We start from the raw sequence: 23,414 nt of genomic DNA, 5'->3' as shown, positions 1-23,414 counted from the left end.
TCCACATACCTGGGTACACAACTTCCTCCAAGATGGTTTCAAGCATGTGTCCAAATACCAGACAGTTAACAAAAATATGTTTGGCAACAAAAGACCCATTAGATGTAAAACAACTAGTTAGCCCAAAACAAGCCACATGACCTTGGCAACCAAAGCTTTATTTTGAACCTGAACAAGAAGTGGTATCCTGTAAGCCAAGGGTAAGAAAGCAGGATAAGGACAGCAGCTCCTTTAACCGAAAAGCAGACTGGCAATTTGTTAATAATGACAGGGCCACATTATCACCATTTGACACAGTTATAAAACAATATAAAATAGAAAGGCATGGGAGCTTCACATCCTGGGGCTTCAGTTACAGACTTTCTACAGGCTAGGTATGCACTCAAGTAATACTTAACACAGAGGAGGAGAAAGAATCAGATCACATGAGGATTTTAAGAACAGGTTAACCCCTGTTTGACAGGCATTCGTCTAGGTATGACTGATCCTGCCTTGGGGCAGAGGGTGGACTAAGTAACCTCTGAAGTCTCTTCCAGTCTGATTTTGGATAACTCTGTGGTTGGTAGGGCAGCAAAGGTAAAGGTGAATCTTCTGATAAAGTTAGAATCTTCCCATATGCTGCGGTGCTGAGGAGCAGAGGACTACAGCAGGGGAAGGAACCCCCCTATACGAGTTTAACTCTGATTCTTAGGGTTTGAACTTGTTCAAATTTCCATTCAAAATATAAAGTCTCTTACAGCAAATCTACAAGTGCCTGGCTTTTAGAACAGTGTTAAGTTCATATTCAGAAAAGCTTTAATAGAATTCAAAACCATCAACTAAAGGACAGTAGAGGAGTAAGCTTATTACAGAACAGTTGTAAAAGCATCAGTTAAAACACCAGTACTTTCAGGCTAATCTAATTTAAAAAAAATAAATTAGGGCTATTACTCACTTTAAATCAAAAGTAATAACTTCTTGTCTTGAATTTATGAGCTCATACCAATGTGAAATACGATGCTTCTTAAATCACTACCTCTTGAGTGACATGAAAGACTGTCTACCACATGATACTGCACAAGTAAATAACACTTTGGTAAGGTGAAATCCAGCATTTAGATGGAAACATTTTGTACTTTCCTACAGTTCAGAAACATACCCTGTTAAGGAACAGGAGCAATAAAAATATCAAGTTACTGTCATCTTATACTGTTCAGAATAAATGATTGCACTACAAGTTTCTGTTCAACCTTTAGTACAAAACACAAAGCAGGATTTGAGGAAGTACTAGGTTTCAGAACTACATTTTCAAATCAAACTTGCAGATTTGGGAGGGTTTTGGGGGATTGTGTGGTGGTTTTTTTGTTTTGTTCGGTTTTTGTTTAAAACACATAGAACAAATGAAGGCAGGTTTTACTTCATCTAGTGTCAGTATCATGCCATGAAGAGATCCATCTTTTTCCACAACGCTCATGTGCCCTACAAAATTTTCAAAAGACAGACAAGACAAGCTCATCAGGCTGCTACAGGAGAGGAAGATCTTTTTTGTTCCCTTAGGGAAGGGCAATAAGATCTCAAACAGGTTGATTGACATCCTCCTCCCCACATTCTTTCTCAAAGGTTCAGATCTCTGTTTTCTTCCACTGTGATCCCATCCACCCTGAAAAATACAGGAAGTGATCTAGGAAAGGCAATGGAAATACAATACAGCCCTAGAAACGGGACCAAGGAGCACTGAAAGAGAACCTGAAGAGCAATATTAACTGCTGGGCAGGATGACAGTTATGGCAATGACTACCTCCTGTAACAGGGACCAAAACCATATTCAAGTCCATAATGGTAGACAACACCAGTTGTTATATGCACAGGATAGATGTGGAGTGAATGTTAAAAAGTTTGGAAGGACAAAAGGCCGTTCAGCAGTGACACTGGCAAGCTGTTTACCCAAATATCGTCTCTCAGTTCAACTCAAACACTAACCTGATAAAGTATTTTACAGCAAGTCTTTGAGACCAGACTATTTCAAACCCTAAAATCAGGAAAAGAGTTTTCTCAAAACCTCTACAAAGACAATGAGTCAGGTCACATGCTTAAAACCAGCTCCCTCAGAAGCCAAAACGTAACTTCTGGTGCCTCAGGTCAGTGTTTAAGGTAAGTAGGGTAAAATCAGGCCTAAGGTTTTATTTACCCAGCTGAGAGCAAACAGACCAATGTTTGCCTGTCCAGGGCTCCAAGCTAACCAGTGACCAGTCCACAACAAGCCATGTTACTGCAGTGCTTGCAGACTCTGCCTTCCAGCAGCTATGTACTTACAGAGGTACCTCATTAGCACAGCTTCCAAACCAGGATGGTCATCTATCCTACAAGCTCAGGGCAGCTGAAGACATCTTCACCCATTGCTGTCTGTAGATATTCCCTCATCCCCAGAAGTAAAAGGGTTCTTGAAAGCCATCAGGAAAGTAAAAGAAAATCTAGTGGCAGAAACCGGTACCAGATAATCAAAGACAAATTTTTATGACAGGAAACATGGGACCCCTACTGTCAAGGCTCCCAAGTCAATGCTGGTTTCCCATTCTGAAGAATCACCAGACTTTTTGAAAACTGTTTTTAAGCTGGCAACACTATTTTTCTAAATATGTCTAACTGGGAGAGATAAAAGAGCCAACAAGATCTAAAAGAGACCAGGCTGAAGACCCATTAGTGTTATCACCAGCTCAGAAGAGCTTGCAGGTGTAACAGCCAGGCACGCCTTCTCTTTTTAAAGAGGGGGAAAAAAATAAATAAATAAAGATACTATTCTAAGGCTTTTAGGCAGAGTTCCTTTAAAACAAAAAAGGATAAATACCTCAGACCACAAGGTGTTAGTTACAAGCTTAATTTCATCCCCTTGCCAGTCTGCTTTGTCCCACACCACAGCACGACTGACAGGTTCGGAGATCACCTCTCAACCACCCTCCAAGCCTGGCTTCAACCAGCCCAGCCAGGCCTCACAACTCACCAGCATACACAGCAGCTCAAGTGTGAGGAGTAAGATCTTGCCAATAATTGGTCATCTTATCCTCCTCTGAGAGCTAGTAAACTTTATTATTCTGTTAGTAAATTGTTACAAAGCAAAGCATTTAAAAAGATATGTTTTCATTTTACTAGCATTGTGGCAAGAGATCATACAAGTGCTGCACTGATTTCTATTCGGCTTGTATTACTTAGGAACTAGACACACATCCACTCAAATCTGTTTTTAATAGTGAAAGGAGTACTAATAAATTCAGTACCCAATAGTCACATAAGGACAAAAGTCATCCTGTATTTATGCAGGAAAGTTAAGAGCACAATATTAAGAAACATTTACCTCACCCATGATAGTCCCATGCCAGGGACATTGTAGTACAAATGTACCCATTAATTTGTCTCCATGGAGTTTTCAGCTAATGGAAAAGTTATTTCACAATTAAAGCTTTTAGTGATGCAGGAGGCTTGCAGTGTATATTCACGTAAATGCTACAGGTTACACACTTACTCGAAGTAACATAGAAGAGCTCTGAGAAGTGAAACTGGGTGAATATTCAGTTTTACAGCAAAAAACAGACTGATATCCTTCTGAAGTTGATGCAAAGCATGCTAATCAAGACAAGTTACTTCATAAAAATGCTCAGGAGAAGGAATATGTAAAATATGCATCAAGGCACACCTTTTTTTAAAGGTTCATGACATTACTGTTATGAATTTTCTTCTTACTCAGTCCTGATTATTTCTTGCATCTTTTTCACTTTTATATCTTCACTAATGTGATTTAAGAAGTTCCACTTTTTACTACTTCATCCCATTTGTTTTAAGTTACATCCTATGAAAATGACACAAAAGGCAAGTGTCTGCAGAATTCATTCAAGGATTGCAAACAGCAAGGCAATTTTTAAAGCTTGAAGTGGACTTACTCTACAAAGGCCAAATTTGAAAAAAGTTAAGATTTAACCAACTGAAGTCTAGGGTAAAGAAATGCAGTTCTCATTTAAGTCTTCTAACAAGTTAATCAGTAGGTTTTATCATTAAGCAAGAAATAGAGTCCTCTATATTCAACTAACATTAATGCAACTGATGTTTTATTTTTTAAGTAACTGAAAGTCAGAACACTTGCACCCACAAGTTACAATTAGTCCATTTTGTCCTTCCAGGTTCAAAGCTGCACTAGGCAATGTTTCTGAAGTTTAATACGGTGCAGCCAGAAAGTAGTCTGGTCATTGCTGAAATAAGGCTGTGAGCCTAGAATTAAGATGCTTCTCTACCTATTCCACCTCACTTCCAAGAGCAAATTAAAGACTAGTTCAAATTATTTGCTCACTTACATGGTATATTTATTAACACTTTGTATCAAACTGAAATTTGATGCTATGGTTTGAAACAGATGAGCTGGTATGAGTATCACCAACAGTGTATCACACATACCATTTGTTACCCACAGGCATACTACAGCTACTTTTAAAAATTTTATTTATATGCTTAATGATTACATGTTATGAGACACCAAAAGGGTTATGGGAACATAAGATAGTACCAGAAAGCTTGAGTTACCTCAGGTAGATTGTTGCTATTCAGAGACTATCAACACAACACTGCTGTCTTCAACTACCTGAAAGGAACACACAGAGAAGCCAGATTCTTCCCAGAGGTCCATGGTGGTAGGACAAGGGGCAAGAAACTAAAGGTTCAAGAAGAGTATTTCCAATTAGATATTAGGAAAGAAGTTTAACAATAAGGGTAATCAAATGTTGTAACAAGTTACCCAAAGAGACCACAAGTGTTTACCCTCAGAGATATTCAAAACTCAACCACACAAGTCCTGACCAAGCTGATGTAAGTTGGTCCTGCAGCAGGTTGGACCAGATGACTTCGTCCCTTCCAACTGAAAATTACTTTGATTCTACAACATTTGCCCAATGCCTGTTTCATAGATCAGCTGACAGTGGAAGGAATGGATGATGCAGCCCCTGATTTTACCTGAAGTAGCATGCAGGACCTTGCTCAAAAATCTTACTGCTGAAGAGCCTCTCTAGGAGGAACAATAGCATACTAAGACTCACCATCTCTGTAGGAGCAACAAGAGCCAAGAACTCCATCACAGCTGTGCTTGGCTTCAGAATAAGATACTAAAATAAAAAAGAGGATACTAAGGAGATGCAAAGTTGGCAGTAAGAAGGATCAGATCCTTACAGGTAGCATACAGAGAAAGTAAAGATACCATATAGACATACCAGGTAGTAAGAAACACTTGAAAGAGCTAAAGAAAACAGGCAGAACTAGAAGTGTCTACTAGAAACAAGAAGGCAGCCTTCACAAAGTTGAGGCAGTACCCAAATGAACATGGCCATGTAGGATTGTTAATTTGTCAAAATAACACAAAACAAAGACACCCACACCACACCCACAATTTACAAGAGGAATAATTTAAAAAAAAAAATTCCCTTCTTTCTTCAAAATGCATGGAGAAGAAGAATGCATAGGACCAAGAGATGATGAGAGTACAAAAGGATGATCATCTGCAAAACACACACAGAGAACAGTGATTTCTTTGCGACTGCTCTATTTCTCCTTCTAATCCTTGAAGAAAAGTGAAGCCTTAGTCTTGGGGACTCTCAGAGTCTGCCTCAAGTCACAGAACAGAGGTGAATGGAACCAGAACCAAGGTACAGGACATGTTTTGATATGGTTTGAATACCTGACACAGTAACAGTGATATACAACTGCTCACATGAAACAAAACTGAATGTACACTATTTTGGTACCAAAGAGCAGGTAAGTGGCAAGCGTGATGCAACTTTTAAGGGACCTTCAGGAAAGATCTCAACAATAAACCTGTAAGCCTTATGTCTTTATCAAGCAAGTTAAGAGAAAAGGGTAGCACTGAATGAGTATTACATAAACGGGGAAGAATCAAAGCAACTTTTTCAGAGGGACATCCTGATTCACAGACCTAGCAGAATTCTCTAAAGGAAGCAGCAAGCACAGGCACAGGAGTCATGTAGCTGATGCAGTTGGTGTGAATGCCCAGAAGTCTTGCAATAAAAAAATAATAAAAGCTTTCAAGGAAGTTAACTAGTCACATGCGAGATAAAAGGTCCTTTCATGGACAGTAACTGGTAAAGAGATAGTAAGCAGACAGTAGGAAGAACAGTCAGTTCTTACTCAGTGGAAGATGCTGACCAGTGCTGTTTCACAGGTATCTGTGCCCTTTGTTATATCCATTCATAAATAACCTGAAAGTTAGCTCATAAAATTAAGTCGGTTGTCATCATTACAACCACAAACGTTTGTGGAAGGACTTTACAAGATTGTATGACCAGACAATAAATTTGCAGACTAAACTCAGTAGAGGTAGGCAATACATATATGAAAACAATAATATGAACTGACAAGCTCTGAGCTCATTACTGATGAAGGAGTAAGATATTGGGGTATATAGTTTCATGATCTGGAAAAAAGGAAGTGAACACAAAATACTACATCACTGTAAAAATCTATAGTGCATTCACAACTTGACTCCTGTGTGAGGCATTGCTCTGCCTCCCATTCTCTCCCCCTCCACCTCACCAACTTGGGAGGAAGAAAAAGTCCAGAAATCTGTCCCCTTTGAATTCAGTTTATTATTAGGGATGTGTTGCAGCTAAGCAGACTGTAGGATTCACAGCCTGAAACAGTAAACATTGTAAACTCTTGGGTGCAGCACACATACAAGTAGGGACAGTTAATGGTACAACACTAGAATAATACTGGGGGACCCTGTAGGGTAGAATATGCCAAGTCCAATGCAAACCCGTTCATACTTTAGTCCAGAAAAGGTCCCCGATTCACCTATCCCCTGAACTATGCCCATGCCAGTAAGCATACTAATAGTTAAGCAGGCACAGACTATCAGGTTCAATAATACAGCTTGCTCCCCATCCCAATCTTACTTATTAGCACAGATTCTAGCCCTGTATATCAACCCTGGTTTTAATATTCTAATACTCTGTTGGATAGCTGCTTTTGGCGACAGTGCTCCCCCACAGTCAGAATAGAAGTCACCCCTGGACATAGCCATACTCCCTGCCTTCCCGATGTACCTGGAGAGGAAGAAACATGTTTTAGTCCCAGCACTAGAATGTGTGGTGTTCACTAAGACATAACCTCTCCCCCAAGAATCTCCTGCCCCCCCATTCATCTCTCTAACACATACAGTCTTTGTTACACATGGAGGTCAGCAATTCTCTCTTGGCTTAGCCAGCTACCAGACTCTTCCAACATAACCCAAAAGAAACTTGCAAGGACTCTTGAGTAGGGAAATCCTGCAAAGAGGCATTATCTCCCATGTCAAGATACTAGGCTAGAAAGAACTTTAATTTTAACAAGCACAACCATCCTTATGTGGTCAGGATGTTGAAGTCTCCATTGACCATCGACTGCACAGCACAGCTCTTGATCATATTTCTGAACTGTTTGCTAGGAGTTGTCAAATCTTTGCTTACCTGAATGAAAGTAGCACCCTCTACTGCTGCCCTCAGGTCTGTACAGATGCTAATGAGAGCCAACTGCTGCTCCGCACTCAAAGCTCCTTTCAGGAATCCCGACTCCTCCAGCTCTTTCATTTGTTTGCTGACAGAAACAACATACACATTTAAGTACTTTATCATTAAGCCACCATTAATTTTTTAAAAAGCTTCTTAACAACCCAGTAGTATTATGCTATTTGCCATGCCACTGCATATATTTATACTTAAAAAATATAAAGGTTAGTTTCAGTCATTTCTCTTTGCTCCCTCTAACCTATAACATTCTCTTCAAGCCTGGAGAGCTCCAAGATCTACTTCTAGATGCAAGCTTATCACCACCTCAAACCTGTTTTCACTGGTGCAGGATCAGCAGGAGTTTTTATATTCATATTTAATGAGAGGAGAGGTCCCTTTAATATACTTCATCCAGTTTTACAAACAATAGCTTTTTTGTTATAAAGACTCACTGGAGGAACACTGTTTAACTGTAGAGAATAAATACATTCCATACAGCCAGGAGTCCCTCCTAAAAAATTCATACCCTACATAGGTAATGACTACAGAGCAAGTATCAGAAAATTCAAGTAGTTACTAAACTGAGTGGCCAGAGCTTGAAATGAATGTTCAAGTACACACCATAGCGGGGGCTGGACATGCCACCTTCTCAGAAAAAGTCTCTACAGTTTGAAACCTGTGGAAGTTCAGAGCAAGCAAGCCATTTTCAAAACTGTTAACAATCACTTAGAGGAGCAATTTCCACAGAAATTAAGTGGGATTAAACTATCTGGTCACGATCAACCTAAAGCTATTTGATGTAGGCTTTATCACAGCTAAATCTGTCAGTTACCTCAAGCCAGAACTCCTTTGAGCCTTTGGTTACTATTCAGCAAAAATTGCTCAGCCTGAAGAGAGGAGGAAATTGAACTAAAGATTGACAGCAGGAAAAAAAAAAAAAAAATCCTTTCTTCTCCCTACCAATCTAGTTCTGAAGCTTTGGCTTCTTTTTGGATGCCTTTTTACATGATAAATAAATTGCACTTGCAACCCAGCTGGAGGGTAGGAAAGCTGTAGCAAACAGAGAAGCTGTACAGCTTGGAAAAAGTGTATTTTTCTACTTTGCAAATCATATAACTGTATATAGAAATAACCAGTGATCCATCATGTGTTTCCCAAGTGACTGTGGCACTGGGGCACACATGACAGTCTTCATTAGGGGCTTTACAAGGACAGTACATGTTAAATGGGCAGAACTTATTTATACAGGCCCAGATGATCTCCACTCCCAGCCACACCTCAGTCCTTAATACACCTGCCCAGGCCCCTCCAAGTATCCAGACAGTAACACTGGGTTTATTTTTCTATCTAGAGACCTCAGGGATGGGACCCCATATGTTTGTCACAATCTACAGCAGCCAGAGACAGACCCTATCCTTAGTCCTTACAAAACACAGCAGGCAGCCAGCCACCAGACTGGGACGTCAGCCCCAGACTACTTCTCCAATCCAGCACTTAGACCCTGCGGTAGCCTTTCCTTAGCCCCTGCCAGTGACACCGCTGCAGCCACCTTTACATCAGCAATCCTAAACAAACCAGACACAGAGCAACCAGACCTCAGCTCTCAGTTGCTTTATGAAGTGGCAGGAGGTATCATTTGCATTTTTCAAGCAGCATTTTAAATTAATTGAAAAGGGAGAGGGATGTAGATCATTACCTTTATCTTTTTCCTCTCTCTACTTTTTCCAGGCCATCTGCTGAGCAACGTGTGATAATGCACTCTCACTTTGTCAAACCATCCTTTTCTTTAGAGCTCATTCCTGTCAACAAGTATTGAGTCCATAGATCAAATAAAAATACTAAGATTCCTCCTCCAGATTTCCTGAACAAAATGAGTGGGATTCATCTCACCTACCCTGTCAACATGCAGATCTGAGACAATCATCCTCAGCTCTCTTTTAGAGAAGGGAGAACTAAGTGTTTCAGGTGCACTTGATCTCTTTTAGGCATCCAAGTATGCAATCCATCTTGTCTTATGATGGAAGTACCTATTTATCCCCAAAGAAAATAGCTCAGAATGAGACATTTAGACCACAGTATTCTGAAGTCACTGAAGATGAAAGTTTGCAGGGATTTATTTAAAGACAATCCCGTTCCTACTTAACTATACAGAAGCAAGACAAACCTCAAACCTCATCAGAGATTCACTAGGCCCTCAGATCTTTAGCTTGAACTGGCTCACTAAATCTACCATTAACTGCCAAAGAATCAGAATTTTACTTCAGCATTCATGTAGTTGTGCTGTGTCCAAGAAAATACAGTAATTATAGGCTCTACTATTTTTATTGTGGCTTTATTAAGAGGTCATAAACATATGCTGCTCTGCAAGTTACTCTGATGTCCTTTCTTCCACTCAAAGTAGAAAAGAGAACATTTGTTTCCCAGCAAACAAAACAGCTTGCTCCTGGTTTAGTACAACAGAAGAAACATACCTTCAGATCACCATGGACTTTGCACGTTAAATGGATGAATTTCCAATAACTAGTGAGTAGGTAAGATGTCAACAGAGGCTCTATTTGAAGCTGATAAAGGTGACAGTGCACCTTCTAAACCAGAACATGCACCCATATTTCAAATTGGGAAGAACAAAACCAACAACAAAAAAATCTACATGCATGCGCACACACAGCGCTAACTCCTACAAGCATTAACTTTCAATGAACTGTTTCAGCAATTAACTCCAGATGATCATGTGTGTACTGCAAGTTCTAGCACTTCCTCTTTATTTGTGTCAGAGCGGATCATGGACAAAGATTTTTGACTCTTAGAGCACACCTGGGTAAACAGCTAAGCATTGCATTCTGTTTACATTAGACAAGAGCTTTGAAAAGGTTCAATTCATTCTCAGCTGGAAAATGAAGCCAAGAGTCATACACTTTTTAGACACTGCTCAGGTCTGTCCTGTTTACTTCCCTGGAATCCCTTAGACTTGGTGCCAAAATTAGTATTCCTAGTGGTTTATGCAGTCCAAAACTGATGAAGAGTTCCATTAATGGCTTTCTGCCTCTTTTCTCAAAAACGGATTTAGGCTCAAAAACCCAGACCCTTCCTATCCAAAGCTAAACTAGTCAGAAATTATTTTCTGCTAAGTTTTGTTTACAAAAGGGGAGGGAGAGGGGGAAGGAAGTGCTCAGACACACACCCCTCCAGGCAGCATCACAGAAATAAGTAGGAAATCCATCAAGTTTCTGGATTGGTTCCCCGTTTGGTTTCTTAACACCACAGAAAATGGATGGCTGGAAAGCACAGACTTCTGCCTTTGAGCAACCTGCGTAGTAAAGAATAGGAAACAGGAAGCTTCGGCTTGATTTTCCAGCCTGCCAGGGTACACCAAAGCTTGCTAGGCAGGAGTTCCATCCAAGCCTTAAGGCTTCCAGCACACTAAAGGTGCCAGTGCTTCACCTGTAAAGAAAAAGGTGCACCTAAACTAGAGTGTCCAAACTTCTGACTCCTTCACACCTTGTGAGGCGAGATGGTAAGGAACCAATCATAGAATCATTTAGGTTGGAAAAGACCATTAAGATCATTGAGCCCAACTGTAAACCTAACACTGCCAAGTCCACCATTAAATCATGTCCCTAAATGCCACATCTACACATCTTTTACATACCTCCAGGGATGGTGACTCAACCACTTCTCTGAGCAGCCTGTTCCAATGCTTGGTAAGCCTTTTGGTGAAGAAATTTTTCCTAATATCCAATCTAAACCTCCCCTGGTGCAACTTGAAGCCATTTACTCTAATTCAAAAGGTCTTAACTAGCCATTCATCAGAAGTTCATTTCCCAGGTGCACTTGCCTAAATCCAGCACCTTCTTCTTGCCCATAGGCTGTGCATTGCTCTTAAAAAAACAAAAGCAGAACTTAAATTTGAAGAGACCACAACAGAATTATTTCTTTCTTTGAAGAAAAGGGTGAAGTTTTTGTTCACTTTCTGTGCAATATGACACTTGTCTCATCCTCCCTGGTCCTCTGAAACTCAACTCCATGACTGATAACTGAGGGACTCAAAAAGGCTAGAATGAGACTAAGAGATCTGACTTTTCTTTTTCTTCCACAAGTTTTTACAGAAGTTTGCAGCACCCATCTCCTGTTCCGTATCTTTCCTTCTCTGCCAGTGATGACCATCCCATCATTTCTGCTCCTCTGTCATAAGCCATTATCCACTACACTGTGCATTGAATACCATTTCTTAATTAACCAGCAAAACCATCATTGTCATACTTTCAAACTTAAGGCTGGACTGATTCTTCCTCCTAAACAAAAATCTTCCTGTTAACATCACCAACCTTCATGCTAGCCATTTATTTAAATTAGTATAGTTATTTAAAGCATGGAATAGGAAATAGAACTTGTGCATTACTTGAATTTTGGCCTTCCCTCCCAGGAAAATTTTTTTTGCACACACCCCCCCCCCCCTTCACCAATACATTTGTTGACATTCTGGTTGTTTTGTTCCACAATTTAGTTTTAACTCTTCCAAATGCTAAACCCTCTTTATATTCCCCTGGGGTAATATTGTCCACACTTTTGTGGGAAAGGAAGGGAGCTTCCCCTGGTATTTATCATACATTAAGGCACAAACAGATCGTTTTGTACATACAGCAGTACACCACTGACCTCTACTGGATGACTCTTTATTCAAAGCAGCCTAGAATTCAGGGTAATCATCCCTGAGGATGACCACAGACTGAGGTCACTGCAGCCATGTCAATAGAACACACCACAGGACTTCGCTTTGCAATTGTACGGTATGCACAGTTTGAAGAGTTTGACATGAAGAATTCACATCCCTAAGAAAATACTACCTCCTTTTAGAGCCCACAGTTCGCCTACCTCCAGAGTTTTACTGTTGTACCTGACTGCCCATGTTAACACAACTCTGGGAAGTGAGCCAGTATTTGCTTCAAGATAAGGCACCCAATCTATAACACCCCCCTGATCACATAAACTGCCCCGGATGGTCATGGTCACAAATCCTGTTCTAGAAGTTTTTACAGAAGGACCTTGCAAGCAATACTAATACTTAATCCATCTTCTTCACACCCCATTGCCTCACCTTTATCCACAGCTACTATTGGACAGTCATACTATTCAGCACACATTGTTGGAACAAGCAAATACTTGCAAGACTAAAGACCACTTGTCCTGGTTTCAGCTGGGATAGAGTTAACTGTCTTTCTAGTAGCTGGTACAGTGCTATGTTTTGAGTTCAGTATGTGAAGAATGTTGATAACACTGATGTTTTCAGTTGTTGCTCAGTAGTGTTTAGACTATAGTCAAGGATTTTTCAGCTTCTCATGCCCAGCCAGGGCACCTGACCCAAACTGGCCAACAGTGTATTCCATACCATGTGATGTCCTGTCTAGTTTAGGAACTGGGAAGGGAGGGGGGGCAGGGAGTCGCTGCTCGGGGACTGGCTGGGTGTCGGTCGGCGGGTGGTGAGCAATTGCCCTGCGCATCATTTGTACATTTCAATCCTTTTATTACTACTGTTGTCATTTTATTAGTGTTATCATTATCAGTTTCTTCTTTTCTGTTCTATTAAACCATTCTTATCTCAACCCAGGAGTTTTACTTCTTTTCCCGATTTTCTCCCCCATCCCACTGGATGGGGGGGGAGTGAGTGAGCGGCTGCGTGGTGCTTCGTTGCTGGCTGGGGTTAAACCACGACACCACTTAATCACAAACTTATTGCCCAAACCAGCAAGGAGACTAGAGAGAAGAAGTGAAGACACCACCATTATTATTCTTCACAAGTTCAGTCAACCACCATTGCCCAAAGACTAGGATCATTAACCAGTCACGGCACCAGACTGCTATCTAGTCCTGTCTGATAAATGAGAGAGTAGTTGGCATAGCAAAAAAACACAACCAAAAATAAGCCAGCCATCACCAGCCCCATATATCTACCCTGAGACACATCAGACCAAGTAGACAACTGAAAGCCCCCGATACTGGGACCAGCTCACTGTCCACACATGCAACAGCCAAATAGTAAGCAGCTAATACTGAGTTACAATTGGCCATATGAATGCATAAGCAATCATCTTCCCTCTTCCCACTCTCCCCAAACTAAAGGTAAGCACACAACACACCGCCATGGAAAAGTTATTACACATTATGTCTTCTTGAAACAGCAGTACAAGCTCGACCATGAAAGTATGTATGCTCCTGTTCAAACAAGAGAGATCCAGTGCTGTCAAATGTACTTCATCCATAGCAATGGCAGTGTATTAAAGAGGGAGAGTTACACATCTGCCTTTGCCACAGTTTTGAAGAGGTACAAAGCAAAGGAAAACAGGGGAGCCGGGACATAGTACAAAAGTATGGTGATGCACACCATACAAGTTCTGAGACCTCCTAAAGTTATCACACACACAAACTGTTTTCCAGCCCTGGCACTCTGAGGATGTCTATATTGGCATTACACAGACCAGATACTGCAATGATAGCAAAGACTTTTTTTTTTTTTTAACAGGAAAATGCAGTTATAGTCATTATGTTTTTCCATGGTAAACACAGAGTTGCCAATATTGCTGAGTCTGAGCAGGGTCTGCAACTCATTACAAGTCCCTTCTTACCCTTAGAAGATCAATTCCAATGCTGTCTCCAGATGTAGCAAGCTAAATAAGCTCACTCATTAGGTTTGTCAAGATTCTTTTGGCATCTTGGCATCAGAACTGAACAAGTTTATGCTGGGAAACCTTCCTGCTAGGAAGCATTTTCTGTGGTTCTTAATATTTTGTTTATTTTAAGTTTAGGTTCAAGATGGAAATTCTCACCAAAACCAAAGTCGGCCTACCTAAAATGGAGACCCACAGTTCACATCCCTGCTTCTGACGATGCAGACCCAGCCTGAAACCTGGGTCTCCCACACAGTCACAGATACACTGGCTGAAAGGGGCCCTGGGAAGTCTCCAGTCCAGCTTGCACCTGCAGCAGAACCATTGCTAACATGAGATGAGGTTAGCTTGGTTTGGTGTAGCCAAGCCTTGAAAGCCTTCAGGGATGGAGATTTCACCAGCTTTTTGGACAACCTGTTACTTCTGCATACCAGGCAAATGTCAACACCATTAACTGTTCTCAACACATAGCCTTTGTAATTGCAAAAATCAGTCTTATTTATATCATATATTCTAGCTGCCCAGGGCACTGGCTGCCACACACGAATGAAGCGAGAAGACAACACTGCCCTTTGGAGGTGTTTTCAACTACAGAATGGCCATGCAGAACCCTCTGAAAGGCAGAATCTATCCCCTTCCAAAACCTATTAAGACATTCTCTAGTTAGTTCTGCAAATGAAGCAATTTTCCCTATCCAGTTAATTGCATTTGTGGGGAGGGATAAAACTGAAAGGTAGAATCAAGCCTATGATTTAGCACAAGCTTGATGTGCCACTCGATAAAAATATACTTTGATAAGAATTGTCTACTTAAAAGGTGTTCCCTCAAAAGAGATATATAAAACTACTAAGGAAGACCTAAGCCAAGCTGCATTTTGCCCTTGATACAAATACAATGTCAATACAATACAGACCAGAGACTGGCAGAGGAAGCCAGCTTGGGAAAAGTATCTAACCACACAGCCATGGAACATGCCATGAGCTAGGAAAAGAGAATAAAGCCTTATCAGTGTACTCCTCATGCTACAAAACCAGTCCAGTAAGCTGTTCCCCTTTTTATACAAACAAAGCATAGGAGGGCACCAGACAGCAAGAAGTAATGTTCATTCAAATGTCTTTTCTAGAGACTAGTCTCCTCCTGGAACAAGAAAGGTGATAAGCTTGAGTTACAGGGGGAAGAGTCTTTCAAAACTGGCTACAGTGAAGTCATAGGCATAGATATGGTTTACTTCCTCAACCTTGTGACCTCCCGTACATCAGACACTTCATTACAAGTTCCAGATCCCTATTCACAACAATACAGCTCTTAAAGAACTTCTTTCCACTTGGCCAGGGGTGGGCATGGAAATGCTACTTTTTTCTAGCCCCTGCATCTTGTTTTTTTTCATAGCAATTGTGCTCCTACAGTACAGAAAAAGTTAAGGTTGCTTAGGGCAATACTACACTTTACTATGTATCAATATGAATCACTTTACTATGTATCCAATAAAAGTTACAGTTAAATGAATACTTAAGAGGAAGTGTGATAGTCTGATCTCAAGACTGCTTGGCTCCAACTCTTTAAAGGCCTAATGTCTTTGAAGCATGCAGAAAAGCAACCTATAGTCAGGTAAAGCTGACATGGAAGTAATTCTCACTGAACAGCTTCACTTTTGAGTTTAGATTCAGTACCATGCAACCTTAGCAGCATCTACCAGTTTTCAGAAGGCAGAGTTCTGTAGAGTCCGTTCTGGAAGAACGGAATTCACTAATAATTTCTTTTCATTTTTAATTAAAGTTTAAATTAATTTAATTTAAGGGAGAGGGTCTCTGTTATTTAATAGAGGGTCGAAGTTGCTTCCCTTCCAACCAAATATTTCCATGTTTTGATACTACTATTGCATTTCACTTGTATCTATGTAATAAAAGTAAAAATAGTAGTTTTACGTGCCCACATCCCTAGATACAACTACCACTTCACAAAGTCAACTTCAATCTATCCCAGAAAATTTTTCTATTTGGGCTAAGAGAAAAAAGGAAGGATCAGAAGATAGAAAAGAGCTTCTAGTATAATGTACTGTTTAGTGCAGTTGAATATAATAATGTAGTTTTAAAAATAATCTTGTCTTTGTATTTTAGCACAGACTACTTCCTGAGATCTTCTACAGTATTTTTTTCTTTAGTTAGCTATAGCCTTCATGCATACAATTATTTGTTTTTCATATACTTTCAGCTATTCATATTCTTTCGGCTATGACTTTTCATACCCATTACCTGCTCCTGTGTCCTGGAGGAGATACAGTTTTATATCTCAGTAAATACCACATTTAACCAGCATCTACTTCTAGAAAGACATCACAGAATGCATGCGCAAATATCCAAGTTTTAGTGTCCTCTTCAGAGTCAACTGAACTTCTTCCCCTTGCAATAGTCTTTCACTATACATGCAAAAACTATTCTATATAAAACATGAACCAGTTACATAGGGGAAAAAATACAGCATTTCCACTGTAATTAATCAGCCTTTATCAGCAGCATAATTATGTTTAGAACAGTAGCACAGTAACTAGTCAAAAAAAAGTTTACATATTACAAGAATCTTGAAGGTTTTTTGGGGGTCATGCACTAAAGCATTTCTGCATCATATGTTTTAGGATTACTTTCAGGAATAGGGTACTATTTGTTTTTCTAACTCTCATTATTTTGAAGTTTATCAATCTTGCATTCAAACCAGAATTACACTGACTCAGAAAAAAGCATACTGGATATGAAAAGTTACCTTTTCCAAGGCAGGTTACTACAGCATGTATACAGTAGGTCAAGCGTGGCATAAAGCTGTTCATTAGTTTGTTTCTCCAACAGAACAAAAGGTTGTACCATTAGAGCAGACACTGGTTAATAATGCCACCGGTACACCCAGTTCAATCCAATGTGCGGTTGTTTTGTATGCCAGGGCACTGACTGCCACGCATCTGGCAACAGGTAGATAGGTAGTAAATCCATCACACCATGTAGGCCTTAGTAAACACACTCTCCTTTTCCTTCTGTATCTGGTCTACTGATATTGTGGCAACATGATACATATTTCCACTTGTTTCAGTAGATCCAAATTCCATGCTTTAATCTTATTTTTTACCCACAACCAAAGTCTTTTGAATAAATTTAGAGTACATTTCAGATTTTCCATAGATACACGCAGGCTCTCATGATCATTGTAGGTCCATACCAGTCTCATTCCAGTCCTCTTGCAGGACTACACACCCCTGCTGCCCACCTACGGTTGTGTGACAGTTGAATTCATTAGGTAAGTGAACCTCAAGATGTCCTGTATATAAATTCAGAATGAGTTACAGGTCAATGTACCAAAAGTTCACCACATAAAATAGTTAATAAATAGTTAATATTTCTGCCAAAGGAGTATCATCTCCTTTTAGAAGTAAAGTGAATGTTGTTTACTACTCAAATCCCACTTGTTTAGAAAAGGGAAACTATGAACAGTCCTCTGTATGCCCCAGTTTCTCTTTAATATGTAGACTACCTTCATACACTAAAAGTTCACAGACTACAGACTAAAGTGGAACAAATACTTCTCAATACTAAAACAAGAAAACCCACAGAAACCCTAAGCCTAAAAACTTCCCTAAAAGTACTAGCTATTTGGAGAGAAAAAGAAAAGCAAATCCTGGCAAGTCCAGATAAGTAGCCACCAGCTGACTTTGTCAGTTGCTCTCTCTTGTGAGCCCTTGTTACCTATTCAAGCTCCAGCCCTCACACAAGTATCATATCAATAACTCAGAGATATTTACTGCACGTTGTGTGCTATGAAATCAGTGCAAAGAAGTTCAAGTTTGACCATATTTTGATAGATACAATCATTAAAATACCAGTGGAAGAAACTGCATAGCTTGTATTCTTGTCACAAAAACGTTGTCCTGAAACTAGGCTTTTTAACCAGGATGTTACAACAGCCAAAACATACAAGTTAATTATAAGTTGAGTTAAGAGCATCTTACGTAAAAGGCAAAACCTGCCTTGAACTCCTACAGGGCAGCAGCACATGCAGGCACAGGACAGTACAAACGCACCCAAATAACACTCTATCCTATTACATGTGACATCTTATGCTTCACTTTCCCAAGCCAAAAGCCTTAGAAAGCTTTTGCTATTAGAAAAAGAAAAAATTAGGGGTGGGTGCTGTCTTTAGTAATGTTGACTGCACAACTGCCCCCTCCACACTAATCCAGAATCCCATTAAGGCTACTGCTATGACAGTGATTCTGAAAAAAACCAGAAGTGTCTGTCATTTAGGTGTAGCAACAGAGATGTTCAGTCTGACTAACACCAACCAGGAAAGAGAGGTTTGGGGAACAAAGAAAAAAAAAATGTAGGGGAGAGATTTTTCCCCCCTCTTTCATTATCAAGCCTTTTTTAGCAAACCTCACTAGATATCACATATTGTTTAACTTCTAAACTCCAACAACTGAACTGACCTACAAGGGGCTCCTGAAGTCACACCTCCTTGCTGTAAGCCTTGTTACAGAACACAATCAGGCTGCAACATGCCAAAAGGGAATAGTACTTCATGAGGCAAGCAGTAAACCTGCAGAACACAAAGTCCTTTGGCAACAAGGCCACAAAAGGATTTACACAAGTTCAAGGGAAAGTTAGAAAAATACTTGGAAGAAATCTAGTTAGAGTTACTGAATACACAAGCTACTTAGAGGCACTAAAGGTTGGGCGAGGGGAGCAGACAGGCAGGAACTTGAACTTGTAGCTCTGTCATGTACCAAGAGAGCATGTGCCTTTAGCTGTAGCACCACAGGGCAACAGATTAAAGGGCTGGAGGATTGTTGGTCTGAAGCAGTGCGATTGTTCTTGTGTTCACACTCTCAGATTTTGCTCCTTCTAAAGATGCCTCCCAGTCTCTACTATAACTGATCAGCAGTTGCATCATTAGTGGAAGTAGCCATCTGTTCTTCTAGGACTCAAAAAATATTAGTTTAAGAATTTTAAAAATTCTAGTTATGAAATACTAATAATTGTAGCAGGGCTCCTCAGCAATCCATATTAACCTACTTCCATTTTGAAACTCTTTGTTGTCTTTCTACGCAAAACCTCTTATGTTCATGTATTTTAAGCTTAGCTTATAGAAAAACTAATCATGGTAAACATTGTTTCGAGAACTTGGATCTAAACATAAGCTCTTAAATCACTACTTAAGAATTAAAGTGCTCTTCAGAAGTGTCATTGAGAGATTTGGGAACATAGTTCTTCTGACCTTAACAGGATCTGTACTTGTAAGTTAAAGCCTTCTTCCAAGCTTAAGAATCCCTTAAAGAGTAAGATGTGCCTGTTCATTCATAATTCCCACAGTTTCATTACAATCCTGGTCATTTCAAATCATGTGACCTACCGAATGTTTTCCAGTGCACTTGTTAGCTGTTGTTGTGCAATATCATAAAGTTTCACTTTGAAGCCTCCAGCAGCAAACACCATGGCCCAGCTGCAACCAATGAGTCCACTGAAAAGAAAACAAGTATCAGCTAATAAATAAAGAAGCATTTATTTTGGGGAAGGGGGTTTGACAAGCATTGCAAGAACGAAAACAGAGCTTGGACTCATCAATATTTGATGAAAAGATCATTTGCATATTGGTAAAAAACAAATCTCTCTCTAACAGAGAAATATCCTTTGCTAGCCATGTAGCAGCTTCTCTTTGAGAGCTGGAAGAAAGATAAATGAGGAAGAAAAAAAAACAGAAAAAGGACAGCAGAATTCAAAACAGTAGGAAGCACTACTTTGGGACACTGGACTCAAGTATCAACAGTTTTGTCAACTGCAGTTTTAACCTGGAGTTGGTGCATGGAATTACATTAAAGAGATTATTATTTTTATTTTGTTTTAGATTTTAAAACTCATCTGTTCAGTTCATAGTCTAAAGACAGACACCAGCCCATTGGTCCAAGAGTTCAGGATCCTGCTTCAAAGATAATCAGAAAACCTAAGGCCCAGCTACCAAAGTCATTGGTCCTCTACAATTCAGGAAGTACCATCAGCATGTGAAAAGGAAAAAAAAAACCAAAAACAAAACAACCCGCAAAAAACAACTATGGGTTTGATACTGCTTTTCCACCTACTGACCTCTAGCACTACCCTTCTTTTTAGATGAAGCACCCTACCATGCTGGAGGTATGCAGGAACAGTCTGCCTACACCTTTTGGTGAAATCACATTACTGAGAAATACATAGAGGAAACTTGCAGAAACTGACAATTTTATCACATCTCTTAAAGCAATGCAGGTTTTAACTCAATAAGATTTATAACACGCATCAGCCGCTTCAAACAGAAGTGCCGCGGAACAGTGTAGTAAGCTTAAATAACCTGAGATTCCAAAAAAAAAAATAAATCTCCTTAACAAAGACAAGAGCAGAACTCCATATCCATGACTGTTACAGTGGGGATTTTGATAATTACAGGCATCTCCTGTCATTTCTGAGATCACTGTATTTGTAGCATTAAACTTAAACAACCTCTGGCAACTGGAGAATACAAGGCCATTAAGGCATTGATAAAGGATTAAAAGGGGAGTAAAAGTCAGAGATAAAGCAATAGGGCAGATGAGAAAAGAAGGAAGAGAAAACAGGAACATGTTCAGCCTTTAGTCTAAATATTAAAAAAAAAAAAGGACAAAACAGGAAGTTGCAGGAAACAGCAGGAATCAGTGGAAATAATTGGGACAAAAAAAAAAGAAAAAAGAACAAAACTTTGCATTTAGCGTTGTTAAGCAGACGGTAAGTTCTCACTCAAAACGGTTACCCTTTAAAACAAAAAAAACACACACACAACTTCACTGTAGTAAGCCCAGACCTCAGATGTTCTCAGGCAAACTACAGAACAAGCACACTTAAGGAAAAGGTAAGGTATGGGTCAAGGTTTGTTAGCTACTGTAGCCTCCTGGGTAACCAGTACTTTTAAAATAAAAGCATTTGGATCACTTAAGCACATCTGAGCTACCAGAATCTTTATAACTCTTTCAAATTGCACTTTTAAATTCCTCAAATCAGTGTTTGACAAAATTTTTATTGTTTCAATACGGGTTTTTAGAATTGTGGGGTTTGTTTTTCTTTTGAACTACAGAGTGTACAAAACAAGTCCAGCTCTCGGACCCTTCGCACACCTACGGCGAATAAGAGTTCCCCAAGTGCCACCAGTGAGAGCCAGCTTTGTCACTGCCACATGACGGCGCCGAGACACGTGTCCCCAGACCTCAAGTGGTCTCACTGATAAAAGTTTGTTGTAGCCCACGCTTTTAACATAGAGTTACAGCAGCGAGTAGGGGGCTGTTACTCTTTGGCAGGTTTTTTCTCTTCCCACCAGATTATTGTTCAAATAGAGAACTTCAGTTTTAGCTCAAGAGGAGGATGAAACAGTGCATTCCCACACAAGTCAGAAATACTGCTGCGTCTTGCGGCAAGAAAGCATTACTGCAGGAGTGCCTGAACAAAACGTCGGAGTTTCTTGACGTAGTTGGCAAACAGGATCTTAAAGTTGTGTTTGGATTTCTCCACCCTTGCACTTACTCACACACAACACTACAATGAAAAGGGGCAGCAGCCTTTCAGATCTAAAGGACAACTTACTTCGAGTAGATGCTGTAGGTGTTTGTTGTTTGTTCTGGTTTGGGGTTTTTTTGGGTGTGTTTTTTTTTTTTGAAGTAGCACAGAGCTGTCAGGGACCTAAGCAGAGCCACTCTTTCTGATGAGCCAAGCAGGTGCACTGCCCCCCAGGCTACCCAACTCCAGCAGCCGCAGGAACCCGCAGCCGGCCAGACCTCCCTCGCCCCGGCCCTGCTCTCCCAGCACGGGCTCCCCACGCCGAAAGCCACCGACCGCCCCGAGGTAGCACCTCGCCGCCACGGCGGGGACGGCGAACCCACCGCCCCGCAGGCCGGACCTCGCCGGCACGGCGCCCGAGCCCCTTGCACCTCCCCGGGCATCCGCTCCCAGAGCCCCCCGGGGGGGGCCGGGCCGGCCGGCACCTCCTCCCCGGGGCGCTGCACCCGCCCGCGGGAGAGGAAAGGCTTTACCTGCCGACGATCGCAACCTGCGAGGGCTCCATGCCTGCGGGGGCCGGGACCGGCAGATGCACCGCTATCGCCACCTCTGCCTTAATGCGCGCCCGCCCCCCACCCACGGCTCCCGCCATGTCACGGCCGCCCCCATTGGCTCCTGCTACGAGCGTTCCCATTGGCTCCGCGCCGCGCCCCTCAGCGGCCGCTCCTCGAGCCGCCGGCCCGGCCTTCGCTTCCCCGACGGGGAAAGAGCCCGCCCAGAGGCGGCGCGGGGAGCGGCCGGCCCCGGCCGGGCCAGAGCGGCCCCGGTCGCCCACCGGCTGCCCACCGGCTGCCCACCGGCTCCCGGGTCCCTTCCCCCGCACCCGCACGGACACGGAGAGGTCTCCCCACCCCCCCTCACCTGCCGGCGGCTCTCACCTGGGTCGAGTCCCAACTCGCCTCTTCCCGTGCTCCACAGGCCGCGGGGGGCACGGCCACGACACGTTCTCTCACAGCATCAGCGCGGTCCTGCGTGCGCCGGCAGCGCTGCCTCGGCCCCCCTGGAGAGACAGGCCCTGCGTGTTCACCCTCGGGCTGCACCGAGCGGCAGCAGGCGAGGGTGGGCACCTGCAGGACGAGGGGCCCAGAGCGGCCTTTGCCCGGACGGAGCCCTGCCTGTTGTACCTGCTTCAGGGTGGGACAAGGCCAAGGTTTGGGTAAGGGCCAAGGCTGTACCCTATCGTTAAAAAGGGTGGACCCCTATGGCCGCGTAATGGAGGGTGTCCGGGTGCCCCCAGGTGAGCTCCCAATGAAACCGAAACACTTGTGAGGGTCTGGGCCTTGGGATTCACAGCCACCTTTGGAGACGCAAAGACCCCATCGCGCTTTGGCCAGAGACGGTACTAGAATGCATCAAACCCCGCTGCTCTCTATTTTTTGACAAGGGCACAAATGAATTACAAAGTAAAGTTCAAATTTGAAACTAACTCCATACTTTTTTCACATTAAGCAAGGCCTTAGTATTGTTAAAAAGACTTTCTTCTTAAATTGAAAATATATTTTTGCTGTCCTCGGTTTTCATACAAAAACGTCTTAAAATTGTGCAAAAATGTGACATTACAATATCAATGTAATTCTTTAAGCTGCTCTACAACGTCTACTGTTCCTGTTGTCATGTGGCATTACTCATTTTTTCTAATTCTGTAT

The 23,414-nt window shown here is 41.6% G+C and overlaps 1 protein-coding gene across 3 annotated transcripts in view; it reads right to left on the bottom strand.

Moving 5' to 3' along the window:
- The window catches only part of CRYL1 (crystallin lambda 1), a 61,258-nt gene extending 38,888 nt beyond the window's left edge, over positions 1-22,370 (bottom strand). For 2 of the 3 annotated variants that reach the window (XM_075050762.1, XM_075050763.1), the window contains exons 1-3: positions 22,242-22,370; positions 19,568-19,675; positions 7,476-7,602 (exon numbers count right to left, since the gene is read on the bottom strand). In XM_075050762.1, the coding sequence (XP_074906863.1) occupies positions 7,476-7,602; positions 19,568-19,675; positions 22,242-22,360 (354 nt within the window). In that variant the 5' untranslated portion in view covers positions 22,361-22,370. The remainder of the gene's footprint in view (positions 1-7,475; positions 7,603-19,567; positions 19,676-22,241) is intronic. The other variant, XM_075050764.1, reaches the window with a different exon arrangement.
- Between the last annotated feature and the right edge of the window lie 1,044 nt (positions 22,371-23,414).

Source organism: Buteo buteo, chromosome 18 (assembly GCF_964188355.1).
Source record: "Buteo buteo chromosome 18, bButBut1.hap1.1, whole genome shotgun sequence".
Taxonomy (NCBI): domain Eukaryota; kingdom Metazoa; phylum Chordata; class Aves; order Accipitriformes; family Accipitridae; genus Buteo; species Buteo buteo.
The sequence above is the reverse complement of the archived record's forward strand: the minus strand, read 5'-3'. Positions and strand labels throughout refer to the sequence as shown.